This window comes from Entelurus aequoreus, linkage group LG17 (genome assembly GCF_033978785.1).
Source record: "Entelurus aequoreus isolate RoL-2023_Sb linkage group LG17, RoL_Eaeq_v1.1, whole genome shotgun sequence".
Taxonomy (NCBI): domain Eukaryota; kingdom Metazoa; phylum Chordata; class Actinopteri; order Syngnathiformes; family Syngnathidae; genus Entelurus; species Entelurus aequoreus.
Window position 1 is genome coordinate 12,876,689 of NC_084747.1, and position 13,408 is coordinate 12,890,096.

Below are 13,408 nucleotides of genomic sequence, written 5' to 3' on the forward strand. Positions count from 1 at the left end.
AACGGGTATTTCTCTTGGTGGAAGTTGTTGTTTTATCAGCAGTTAAAATATTTGTGAAAAGTATAATTATTGTTGGTTGCATGTGCATGTGTGACAGTTGCATTCCTTTGTAACGGGTGTAGTTTCAATTTGGTGCCATTAAGTTGTGCATCTGAACTCTCCCTCCTTATAGCAGGTAAGTGTTCAGGTTTCACAGGTATGACAGATGCTTGCCTTTCATCAGGAAGTTGAATCCTTTCACTTTTTCAAAATAAGACTCCATTCCATCGTGCTCTGAATATGCTCTTAACTTATATTTCGGCATCTGAAGCTTCAATCTGTGTTTCAAGTTGCATTTTCTCCATCCTTTTGCGCAATGACTGCGCCTCCTTTTCCATCGCATGCATCCTTTCCATCGCTGAGATGCGCGGCTCGTTTGGCATCCGCTTTGGCTTGCACAACACTGATGGATGCAGTAGATGTTATACTTGCTTTTGAACTGCTGCTTTTAGATGAGGCATTTGAACCAACATTTGACACACTATCCTTATGGATTGTCAACCATTTTGTCTGTTACACATGCTTGATTTTTTGCAACACTTACAAAATTAATTCACACTCAAAAGTTTTGTTATTAACCAAATTTTGTGTTTTTCTTTTTTTTCCACAGGCAACAACTCAAGCAGTTCGTCATTTTTTGCATCATTAATCAACCTGATACACACACCGAAATGTTGGTTGATGTCTACATGACCAGGTTCACTCATCAACCATTGTATTTTATCCTTTAAGTTGGCGGCCTTACTCAGCTTAGATTTCCTCCATGTCTCCAAGTCTCACACTTTGGCAAGCAGTGCCTTCATTGTAAGCTTTACTGTTCCTTTAACTCCATTGTCGGGTGCATCAGGGAAAGCAGAGAGGAGGAGTTTCTGAGCCTGGTAAGGGACTTTGCTGTCTGGTGCCACAGGAACCTCTTGCAGCTCAATCTGTCAAAGACCAAGGAGCCATCATTGACTTTGAGAGGTTGAGTCCAAAGTCACAACCTATTGTGATCGAGAGAGTCGAGGTACAGACCGTGGACTCATTCAAGTATCTCGGGGTGTGTGGGTGGACAATAAGCTGGACTGGACTGTAAACAAGGACCACTTGTACAGGAAAGGACAGAGCAGGCTGTACTTCCTGAGGAGGCAGCGCTCCTTCAACATTTGCAAAAAACTCTTGTGGATGTACTGCCAGTCTGTGGTTGCCAGTGTTCTGTTCTACATGGTAGTGTGTTGGGGGGGGGGGCAGCACATCTAAGAAGGACAGCTCCAGACTGGAGAAACTGATCAGGTGGGCCGGCTCTACGATCGGAATAAAACTGGACTCACTGGTGACGATGGCAGAGAAGAGGACTGTGGAAAAACTAGTGAGCCTCATGGATGATGCCAGTCACCCTCTGCATAGCGTTATCAGTAGCCAGAAGAGCCTGTTCATAGACTGCTTCATCCCAAGTGCAGGACTAATACACTCAAACACTCCTCTGTCCCACGCCATTAGACTGTACAACTCCCCTCTGAGGGTGAGGGGGGTACTAGGATGATAGGGGATGCAAAACAATAACATATACCCCCATTATTTACTTTTTAAATTATATCTCAATTCTGTACACTGCTGCTGGAATTTAAATTTTCCTGAGGGAACTGTCCTGAAGGAATCAGTAAAGTACTATCTATCTATCAGTTCCATCATTAATAGGTACACCATTTAAATTGCCCCCTTGTGTGGCTGCTTCACGCTACTCAACTTAATCGTTTTGATTTTCATCCTTTTAAATCATTTTATATCACCCTCCATCCAGCCATTTTCTACCGCTTGTCCCTTTCGGGGTCGCTGGAGCCTATCTCAGCTGCATTCGGGCGGAAGGCGGGGTACACCCTGGACAAGTCGCCCCCTCATCGCAGGGCCAACACAGATTGACAGACAAGATTCACACTCACATTCACACACTAGGGACCATTTAGTGTTGCCAATCAACCTATCCCCAGGTGCATGTCTTTGAAGGTGGGAGGAAGCCGGAGTGAACCCACACAGTCACAGGGAGAACATGCAAACTCCACACAGAAAGATCCTGAGCGCAGGATCGAACCCAGGGCCTTCGTATTGTGAGGCAGATGCACTAACCCCTGTTCCACCGTGCTGCCCCATTTTATAACCTACTCAGGGGCCTAGTGGTTAGAGTGTCCGCCCTGAGATCGGTAGGTTGTGAGTTCAAACCCCGGCCGAGTCATACCAAAGACTATAAAAATGGGAGCCATTACCTCCCTGCTTGGCACTCAGCATCAAGGGTTGGAATTGGGGGTTAAATCACCAAAAATGATTCCCGGCCGCACCGCTGCTGCTCACTTCTCCCCTCACCTCCCAGGGGTGATCAAGGGGACGGGTCAAATGCAAAAAACACATTTTACCACACCTAGTGTGTGTGTGACAATCATTGGTACTGTGGAGAATGCATATAAGTTTAAGAGTTATTTCTGTATTCATAGTCATGTTTAAAACAGCTAGTGTTTTTCCATTTGTACTCTTTCTATTTTTTGTCTTATGTCCGCAAGTAAACTATGTGTGTTACCTTGAAGGCTTGCACTGTAGGAGATGGAATACTCCCTTTTGTCTTATCTGGAGTAGAACAATGAGGCCGTGTTCCTTTCCGGGACAGGTGGGGGCTTTCTTCATGTGCAAGAAGTTGGCTCTTCCGTTTGAGTGTCAGATCAACTAGAGTAGCCGATATGAATGTATTGGTTAAGCTGATCTCCTGAAATTTTCAGTGAAACTTGATAATATTCCTATTCTGTCTTGGTGATCTCTTACTCAGCATATATGTCATCGAAAAAACTCGGGATTGACCAGTGACTTTACTTCCTTGGGGGGGGAAGTCTGGTGAGACGCAACAGTACTTTAACTTTAACTTATCACACAAACCCCAAATATGTTTTAAAAAACACCAATAGTTTTTCAACATAGTCAACTTTAACTGTCTTGTTTTAACACCAAAGCTTTGGGTTTTTTCTTGTGTGCACACTTTTTTTTTTTGCTTATGGAGTTGACTCCATTTACCTTCGCTCCTTTGTGGCTCACCACTCCTCGTTGTTGCACCCAATGCGCCGGCAGTGTTCCAGCTACCGTGGCCTTCCTCGGTCCTCCGCTTGGCCTCGCCTCGCCACGCCGCTCACCTGGCTAGCACCCGCTGCACTCACGTTCCTTTCTTCTTGTGCATAACTCAAAAGAGCTTGTTTTTGACTGGAATTATGGAGACGCACTTCCGTTCATGCATTCGCGGCTTTCGGCAGGCTTTCCTTCTTATAACAAACTTGTACCATTAAGTCGTTAAATAAAAGAATAAGCGAAGTTGCTGTGTGATACGAAAATCCATTATATTTTTTTCTTAAACAAAGCATTAATTCTTATAACACAAAAACTCACACTGCCTGCGGTCAAAAACAATAAGTCTCTGGTGCGCCACACCTGAGTGCAATCACTGCGCGACTAAATGTCCTTTGCCTCTGGCTCCACAGCGCCACTCAGGCTTTTGGGCAAAATGGCTCCACCATCAACTATCTTAAATGCAAACATGAAAACAAGACACATTTACGTCTTTCCCCATTACAAACATCATAACGCAATCTAAACTTATATAAACACATTACTGTCTGAGCATATAAGATATTAAATTGTGTTACATCACAAATTATTATATTGAAATTAGCCATGTGATTAAGATGGGCACGGTCTGACCAATCACAAGTCAGTAGGAGGTGCTTTGTTCTTGTGTTTGGAGAAAGCGGAAGAGCGATTGTCAGCCTGACATTGATGTGTCTCTGAGAACTGAACACATTTTTATAACTTATAACAAAATGTGTTTATACAGTAACCTGCTCACATGAGTCACATTACTGCAGGGGTGTCAAACTCATTTTAGCTCAGGGGCCGCACGGAGGAAAATCTATTTCCACGTGGGCGGGACGGGTAAAATCATGGCATGATAACTTAAAAATACAAGTAAGACAACTTCAGATTGTTTTCTTTGTTTTACTTTGGCCCAAAATAGAACAAGCACATTCTGAATATGTACACATCACAAATAATCATCTTGACAAAACACTTCAAGTTAGTTGAAAATTCTGAGGAAAAAAATGGTGCGGTTTCAAAAACACCTTGAAGAACACAATGAACTTAGACTTAATCTCAGTGTTTCTACAAAGCGATTAACCTTTACGTCACAGCCCATCTAGGAATGAATAAAAAATCAAATAAAGCATGAATAAAAGCTATTCTGTGTGTCAACTACCTCATTTGTCATTTCCACATATTAATCCTGTGCTAACTCAACAAACCATACAAACTGAGGTAGAAACTATTCAAGAGTGTTGAGTTACTTCCTGTCTTCTAGACATAATGTGTATTGATAGAAAAATAAAAGCTGTGCAATGTGTGAACAATTTCAACAAAGCACAAATAAAAAGTTAAAAGACTGACAGTATTGCAGTAAATCACACACTGTTCACTTTCTTTACATTTGCACAGAAGACAATCATTTTCACAGAACTATATCAGTGTGCAGTGTCTCATGCTGCATTTTAAGTGGGGTTACTGATTGCTTATTTTACTCCTGTTTTACGTTGGGTGGAGGGGGAGGAGTCACAGCCCCGCTTTACCGTGTACCTCTTGCTTGGTATACTTGCTCGCCCCGGTATAAACTATTTGCTTGCCTAACAGAATTGCTATTGCGACATCCAATTAGAACAGCGGTTTCTTTCATTAAAAAATGCAGCTGAATTTTACACTTCGCAAACTCATCTCGCGGGCCGGATTGAACCTGTTATGGCCGAATGTCGATGGAGGTTGGGTTGTGGGTGTTGGGGGTTAATTGTTCATATATCTCTGATTTGCACATCAATCAGTCTGAGGAGTAAAAGTTGGCAGTTTGTTATGCAAACAGTCACCCAGCATCACTTATGCGTCAACGTCACTTTTGATACATCTCAACTTTGCAGTGAAAAAGGGTGTAGTGCAGGTTTTTGAACGTGCACAAACTTGACACATGAGGCCCCAGGTCCCTGGACTGAAGAAGGAGTAACCAAGCACTTGAAGCATCATCTATCTTACTGTTCAGAAAGGTTTCATGGGGTCATGAGTAGATAAGACTCCATAGATAAGATTATGCTCCAAATAATGCAAGTTTGTGTGAATACCTCAGATATTTGTGAAAAAAGCAGTGAGGAGGTCCTGGGTAGGGTGGATGTCGCCACATATGAGCAACATACCACAAACTAAACAGCTAATTGGTTATTTTCCCTTGTGTGTTCTCATGTGTTTTACAGCGGCTGAATTATATGCAAACCTTTTACCACAAACTGAACAACTAAATGTTTTTTCTCCAGTGTGTGTTTTCATGTGTTTAGTCACTTGGCTGTTAACAGAAAAGCTTTTGCCACAAACTGAACAACTAAATGGTTTTTCACCTGTGTGTGTTCTCATGTGTTTATTCAAACGGTTCTTTAAAGAACAGGTTTTACCACAAATTGAACAGTTAAATGGGTTTTCACCTGTATGTGTTCTCATGTGTTGAGTCAAACGGCTCTTTAAAGAAAATGTGTTACCACAAATTGAACAGTTAAATGGGTTTTCACCTGTGTGTGTTCTCATGTGTTGAGTCAAACGGCAATTTTGAGAAAAGATTTTGCCACAAACTGAACAATTAATTGTTTTTTTACCTGTGTGTGTTCTCATGTGCTGAGTCATATGGTTATTTCGAGAAAAGATTTTGCCACAAACTGAACAATGAATTGTTTTTTTACCCGTATGTGTTCTCATGTGTCGAGTCAAACGGTAATTTCGAGAAAAGCTTTTGCCACAAACTGAACACTTGAATGGTTTTTCACCCGTGTGCATTCTCATGTGTCGAGTCAACATGCCATTTACAGAAAAGCTTTTAGCACAAACTGAGCAGCTGAAACATTTTTTACCTCTCTTCTTTGTGGAGCGTTCTGAGTGTTTGTTGTCAGTGTGAGTCCTCATATCACCTTCACAGTCTGTATCGCTGCTCAAAGTTTCTTCAACCTCATCTTCAGCCTCACTATCTGATAGTGGAGCTAAGAGGTTGTCTACTTGTGGTTTCTCTTCATCATCTTCAGTCTTCACAGAGAGAATACTCAGTGGAAACTTGGTGTAATCAGCTTCCTCTCGTCCTAGAAGACACTCTCCCTCCTGAGTGATGCAGAGTTCCTCCTCTTCCTTTTTAATGCAGGGTGGTTGTGGAGTCTCCTGCTTCAAAGTAGAGCTCCCCCCTAACTGAGGGGAAACTTCTTCTGTATTACCGATCAGCTGCTGGACGTCTGCAAGACACAAACAATAAAAACACACTTTCTTCTATGTACTGTATGTGTGTGTAGTAGGGTTGTACAGTATACTGCTACTAATAAAGTATCGTGGTACTAATCAATTGAAATCTGTAATATAGCATCTTTGAAAAGTACCGGTACCGTTCTTTCATCTGAATGCCGCTGTGCGGCAGTGATTACAGAGCCAAAGCGCATGATACATATAAAAAACTCTAAAAAACATCCAAAAGCTTCCAGCAACTTTGTATATACACACTGTAAGTATATATGTAATGTAATAACAGGCACATTCATAAAAAACATGTAATATTTACGTATTTTCATAATTTTTTATCATTTTAAGCAAACAGCGGCACATTATTTTCACAGACGCATCACAACGTTCGCTATTTCCTTCAACAACACCACCAACTATTACTAATAAAGGCAGACTTCATGAGTGCCATCAAAGAAGACTTTGGGACAAATTATGATCCAGAACCTTATATTTTTGAGCCTGAATATAAGGAGGATGAGCTACAAGTTTTAGAAGCTGAGTGATAAGCAGATCAAGCAATTAGCACTATTGCTAAGTGGTAAACAAAAAATACAAAGTATGAACATAACTCATTTCTGTAGAAACTGCCCAAATGCTGAAACTGAACTGAAATGCTGATGGAATAGGGCTGGGCAATATGGCAAAAAAAATGATCGGGATTATTTTTTGCATACATTCCGATCTCGATTAATATATATATATATATTTTTTTTTACATTAAAAGCGTATTGTCTCGTGCAGGATAATAGCGAGTACAGTTGCATCCCTACTATTTGCTACCACAGTATCTTGTAACAGACATTTCCGCCATGTTTGATGGAGGTAATATATGCTCACAGCTGACAACTGTCATTTTGTTCATATCTATAATTGTGTTTACTAGAGGTGTAACGGTACAGGTCACCCACGCTTCGGTCCGTACCTGGTTTTAGGACCACAGTTTTGCTTATTTTCTGTACATTTTGTGGGGGTAAAGAAAACGACCTTTTTTCCTTTTTTTTTTTGCTTGTCATCACAAACATTCTGCAGGAAACAAAGAATCAGTGGTGTACTGAATACTGTAGGTTCTTTGTTTACATTTCTGTTTTTAGGGATTGGAATTCAAATAGCTTTCAAATGAGGGAACGCAACACACTCACCTTCATCTTCGCTTTGCAGATTGTTCTCCGTTGGTGGCGCTGATTCTCTTTCATGTTCTCTTTTAGCGGACGTCGCCATCTTAGCATAGCAGTAGTCGTCCATCTTCTATCACGTCTTCAATCTTCACTTCAGATATCGCTCCAAACTCAATGCACGTTTCGTGGCTTTGGAAAATACAAATTGAGATATTTGTTGCTATATTTGCTGAGAATCATATGACTTTAAGATCGTGAATTCGAACATTCTCCGAAAGACCATAGCCTGCGGTCTTCGCCCTTTTTTTTTCTGCTTTGCTTCAAGTACATTTGCGCATGCGCTAGAATTCAACAACTTCCGTTTTCTACTCCACAGTAGTTGTTTTTCAAAATAAAGGCATTTTAATCTTGTTTTAAAGCATCCATCCATCCATTTTCTACCGCTTGTCCCTTTAGTATCTATCATTCAATAATGGACAACTACTCTTTGAAAATAAAAAATATATATATATAAAAGCAAACTGACAATATAACCTGGTCCCTACACACTGGAGCTCTTGTAAAAAGAGTTCAGCAGCGCATGCACTTTTTGCGTGGGATGAAAAGAGCACAGCTCCCTCTCCCCATTCTCAGCACATTTTACAGAGGCACTATAGAGAGCCTACTGACCAACTGCATCTCTGTCTGGACTGGAGCCTGCAGTGCCTCAAACTGGAAGTCTCTCCAGAGAGTGGTGAGGACGGCGGAAAAGATCATCAGGACTCCTCTTCCTCCTATCCAGGAGATCGCAAAAAGCCGCTGCCTGACCAGGGCTCAGAAAATCTGCAGAGCCTCCTCCCACCCCCACCAAGGACTGTTTTCACTGCTGGACTCTAGAAAGAGGTTCCGCAGCCTCCGTAGCAGAACCTCCAGGTTCTGTAACAGCTTCTTCCCTCAGGCCGTAAGACTCTTGAACGCATCATAATTAAATTATCCCCTCAACTCCCCCCAAAATGGATTAACTCGCTGGAATAAAAAAGACAATATAACATACATCCATAAACGTGGACGCATGTCAAAAAGTGCAATATATTTATCTGTACAGTAATCTATTTATTTATTTATATATATTTATTTATTTTATATATATATTTATATATTATTTATATATATTTATTTATTTATATATGCACCTTATTGCTTTTTTATCCGGCACTACCATGAGCTAATGTAACGAAATTTCGTTTTTATCTGTGCTGTAAAGTTCAAATTTGAATGACAATAAAAAGGAAGTCTAAGTCTAAGTCTAAGTGCACAGACATGTTTGATGGCTGTTGTTCAAACCAGAAAAAGGGCATACATTTAAGAAAAAAATCATACATTTTAAATACGACACAAAACACAGAAATATTTTCAATCATTCAATCAATCATTGATTGAATATTTTCAACCTACTGAGTTGTTTTAGTTAAAAACCTTTAGAAAGTCAAATGATTACTCTGAATAAAGAAGAAAAGCACTAAGAGTGTAGATCTCCACCAGGACCAATCCTATTGTTCACGTGCTACTAAATTGTGTGCCATCTCATGTGTATCGTGTGCTGCTATGACAATAAACTTCCATGAATCCTGTAAAACACCAGACAGTTAGTAATATGGTTTCACATAAAAATGTTGGTGAAACTGCTCATTTCTACCTAGCGATAGGTGGCTCTAACTGTAGTGCTAATCACTCACCAGCAGAAAGCCCTCATCGCACTGCTAATCAATAACTAACATCTTAGGCACTTAACATCACTAATCGCCAGTTAACAGCTATCATGCTAAATTTCAACTATCTTAAATGCAAACATGAAAACAAGACACATTAACGTCTTTCCCCATTACGCACATCATAACACAATCTAAACTTATATAAACACATTACTGTCTGAGCATATAAGATATTCAATTGTGTTACATCGCAATTTATTATATTGAAATTAGCCATGTGATTAAGATGGGCACGGTCTGACCAATCACAAGTCAGTAGGAGCTGCTTTGTTCTCGTGTTTGGAGAAAGCTGAAGAGCGATTGTCAGCCTGACATTGATGTGTCTCTGAGAACTGAACACATTTTTATAACTTATAACAAAATGTGTTTATACAGTAACCTGCTCACATGAGTCACATTACAGCAGGGGTGTCAAACTCATTTTAGCTCAGGGGCCGCATGGAGGAAAATCTATTTCCACGTGGGCGGGACGGGTAAAATCATGGCATGATAACTTAAAAATACGACTACAACAACTTTAGATTGTTTTCTTTATTTTACTTCGGGCCAAAATACAACAAGCACATTCTGAAAATGTACATATCACAAATAATCCTCTTGACAAAAAACTAAATAAAGCATGAATAAAAACTATTCTATGTATCAACTACCTCATTTATCATTTCTACATATTAATCCTGTGCTAACTCAACAAACCATACAAACTGAGGTAGAAACTATTCAAGTGAGTTGAGTTACTTCCTGCATTCTAGGCATCACTGTGAGAGAATATACTTTCTGTCAAAAAATTATGACGTCATATAAATTTAATACGAAAAAATAATACAAAAAACTAGAGTCCTGCCCCCTAAATTCGGTGTATATGTCCCGCCTTCTGGCATCTGGCTATGATTTATATATATTTAAAATATTTAATTTGACAGGTCTTTGAAAGATTAAAAAAAACAATAATCTATATATTTACTCTATTTAATATGAATTTATTGCAGCTATAGTCACTGTGTGTAGACTTGAAGGGGGTCTCGTAACACTTAGTAAGGGCTTTTTTCTAACAGGAAAATTGTGGGTCGGTTTTATCAAATTTTAGGTGAATTGAGATAAAGATGACCTGTTATCAAAGCCCTACAATGGGTGGTGTGGGGGTCCCCACCCTCCTGTCTGTTGTAGTCTAAACCCGATCTTGACAGCTGTTGATTGAGATAACAATGAAGGGGTTTGTCGAACCTGGGGTGTGGAAAACTATGAGCATATAACCATGTACACGTGTTTGTGGATTTTATAAATCGCGTCTCAGCGTTCTGTTTCAGTTTCTGTATATTTATTTATATAGCACATTTGAAAACAACCTCAGTTGGTGCTGTAGAAATATACCTTAAAACGAGTGCAGAATATATCACCTAAAATACTAACATGTAATATATAAATACAAAGGATAAAACAAGAAATAAAAACAACCAAGATATCCTGTCTAACTGGATTTGAATGCCAGGGAGTACAAATGTGTTTTTAGTCTAGATTTAAATTGGATCTACACTCTTCAGAGTAATTATTTGAGTTTCTAAAGGTTTTTAACTAAAACAACTAAGTAGGTTGAAAAATATTTCTGTGTTTCTTGTAGTGTTTAAAATGTATGATTTTTTTCTTCGATGTATGCCCTTTTTCTGATTTGACAGCCATCGAAAAGGTCTGTGCACGTGCTTGTACATATATATTTTTTATTTTCAAAGAGTAGTTGTCCATTATCTGCTGTTAGATACTTTTGCAAACCTGTGTTTTAAAACAAGATTAAAATGCCTTTATTTTGAAAAACCACCGCTGTGGAGTAGGAAACTGAAGATGCTGACTTCTAGCGCATGCGCAAATGTACTTGAAGCCAAGCAAAAAGACGAAGACTGCATGCTATGGTTTTTCGGAGATATTTCGAATTCACGATCTTAAAGTCATATGATTCACAGCAAATATAGCAACAAATATCTCAATTGGTATTTTCCAAAGCCACGAAAAGTGCATTGAGTTTGGAGCGATATCTGAAGTGAAGATTGAAGACGTGATAGAAGATGGACGACTACTGCTATGCTAAGATGGCGACGTCCGCTAAAAGAGAACATGAAAGAGAATCAGCGCCACCAACTTCCAGCAAATCACCAACGGAGATAAAGACGAAAGATGAAGGTGAGTGACTTGAAGTTTTGTCATTTGAAAATTATTTTCAAGGCCTTGAAGTCGAAATTAGCCGACCTTGTTGAAGAATGTAAAGAAAGAGCCGCCATGATTGTTAGCTTGAAGAAGGCAGTGGAGTTCACATCAGAGGAGATGAAAGAATGCAAAAGTCAAATGAAGAAAGTGGAAGAGCAAATAAAATAATGATGTGAAAGAAGAGATGTTGGGGAAGAGTAAGAGATGTGCAGTGTGTGAAGAGAAGACTGGACCACATGTCTACATCAACGTGCAGAGGTATGCTGTGTTCAAACACTAATGGTAAAATAAGATAGCTGGTAGTGTTTTTGTTATATTTGTGGTTTGAAAAATGTAACTGAGAGCAAGTTACAAACATCTGAGCCTCTTTAAATATTTGTATTTCTTTCTAGTTCTTATTTTTTGGTTTTTCTAAAAAAAATTGTATTGAATTCCTTTGGTGGTGGTATGGTATGATATGTTTTAATAACAGATAGTTTATGTTAAAAATGTGTCTGAATTTAAACAAAGCCCCAAATTTGAAAAGACAACTTTCACGAGGGTGTGACACGAATATTCAAATGAAATAACATTTTGTAACAACATAAATAACACCTAAATAAATGAACAATAAAATAAACTAGTACCAAACAATATCAATAAAATTGCTGATTTTAACATAAACAGCATTTTCAACACCACACCTTTGTGTGGTGTTCGGGTCTGTGGGACTCGTTTTAAATTTTTATTAAAAGAAAAATTATATAATTAATAAATTTTTCAAACGGAAACTCACTGACTTTGGCTCATTTTCTGTGAAGAACATATATCAGAATACAAATTTAATGAACACACACCATACACCCCCCCTACACATTTCTATTACATATAAGATGTCCGGGGTCCACTGGACCCGGGGCTAATAGAAGTGTGGAAATTGATGTTTTGTGTACCACACACACACACACGCACGCACGCACACACACGGCAGGCCTGGACAGGAGGAGGACAGAGTGTAGGTATACAGAACATCAGCGGGTCAAATGTGCGAGAAAATGAGAGCAGACAGTGTTGACAAACAATGTTGCAACCTTGTGTGGGAACCGCAGGTGCAGAAACACAAAAGAATAATCCCTGTGGGATGCAGAAACTGGCAGAGAAATGTTCCATGCAACGTTCATATTGTTGTTACTCAGCCAGCGTTTGTGGGTCTGATGGACCCGTTGCATTTTGTGGCTTTTAATGCCTCACAATCAAACACTTTTATTTTAAAAAGTGAACAGATGTTTATTGGGATAAGGTAAACATCTGTTCAGTATTTTAACATAAAAGTGTTTGATTGTGAGGCATTAAAAGCCACAAAATGCAACGGGTCCATCAGACCCACAAACGCTGGCTGAGTAACAACAATATGAACATTACACAAGGGTTAAAACACAATTGATGTGCCTGTTTTGTTGAGAGTAGTGCAAATGTTGCAGTCCATGAAATTGTCATCTGAAAAGTGTTTGTAGTAATGAACCACAGCTGGAGAAAATGTAACTCTTTTTGGAGGGAAGGTAGATGGACTTATTTTTTTTCCATGGTTTTGAGATAAGGTGAGTATTTTGTCACATTTAACAAAGTCTCTGTACAGTTTGTCGTGTCGTCAAGTAACAGAAAAGAATGGACGTGTTCAAGTCGCGAGCAACGACTGGTTAGCAGCGTGTTTTGAAGACTAGCCTACAGTTGTTTGGTCGCTGTCTGAATTGTTTCATCAAAACAGAAGAGTTCCTCTTTGCAAATTTTGGCAAATGCCACTAATAAAAAATTTAGCGAGCATTATTACTAAGCTAAGTTAAACATCGAGTCCATCAAGTTATTCGATTGATTTTTGAGTGGACATAACACCCACTATCTCTAAGGCACCTTCTACACTAAGCCAGCTAAGGTTATCCAGGGTATATCTCACCTAACCTTATCCTTGTCCACACA

At 39.3% G+C, this 13,408-nt stretch overlaps 2 protein-coding genes and 1 pseudogene across 2 annotated transcripts in view; 2 read left to right on the forward strand and 1 right to left on the reverse strand.

Annotated features, from left to right (window-relative positions):
- The window catches only part of LOC133632368 (gastrula zinc finger protein XlCGF57.1-like), a 90,065-nt gene that overhangs the window by 52,953 nt on the left and 23,704 nt on the right, over positions 1-13,408 (forward strand). The gene's annotated exons all lie outside the window — the stretch shown is intronic.
- LOC133632066 (zinc finger protein Xfin-like) overlaps positions 1-13,408 on the forward strand; it is a 41,750-nt pseudogene that overhangs the window by 24,935 nt on the left and 3,407 nt on the right.
- On the reverse strand, positions 4,133-7,807 carry LOC133632426 (zinc finger protein OZF-like). The gene is made up of 2 exons (XM_062024832.1): positions 7,533-7,807; positions 4,133-6,350 (listed from the first exon to the last, which is right to left on the reverse strand). The coding sequence occupies exons 1-2, from the start codon at positions 7,633-7,635 to the stop codon at positions 5,302-5,304; spliced, it is 1,152 nt and encodes a 383-aa protein (XP_061880816.1). The 5' UTR covers positions 7,636-7,807; the 3' UTR covers positions 4,133-5,301.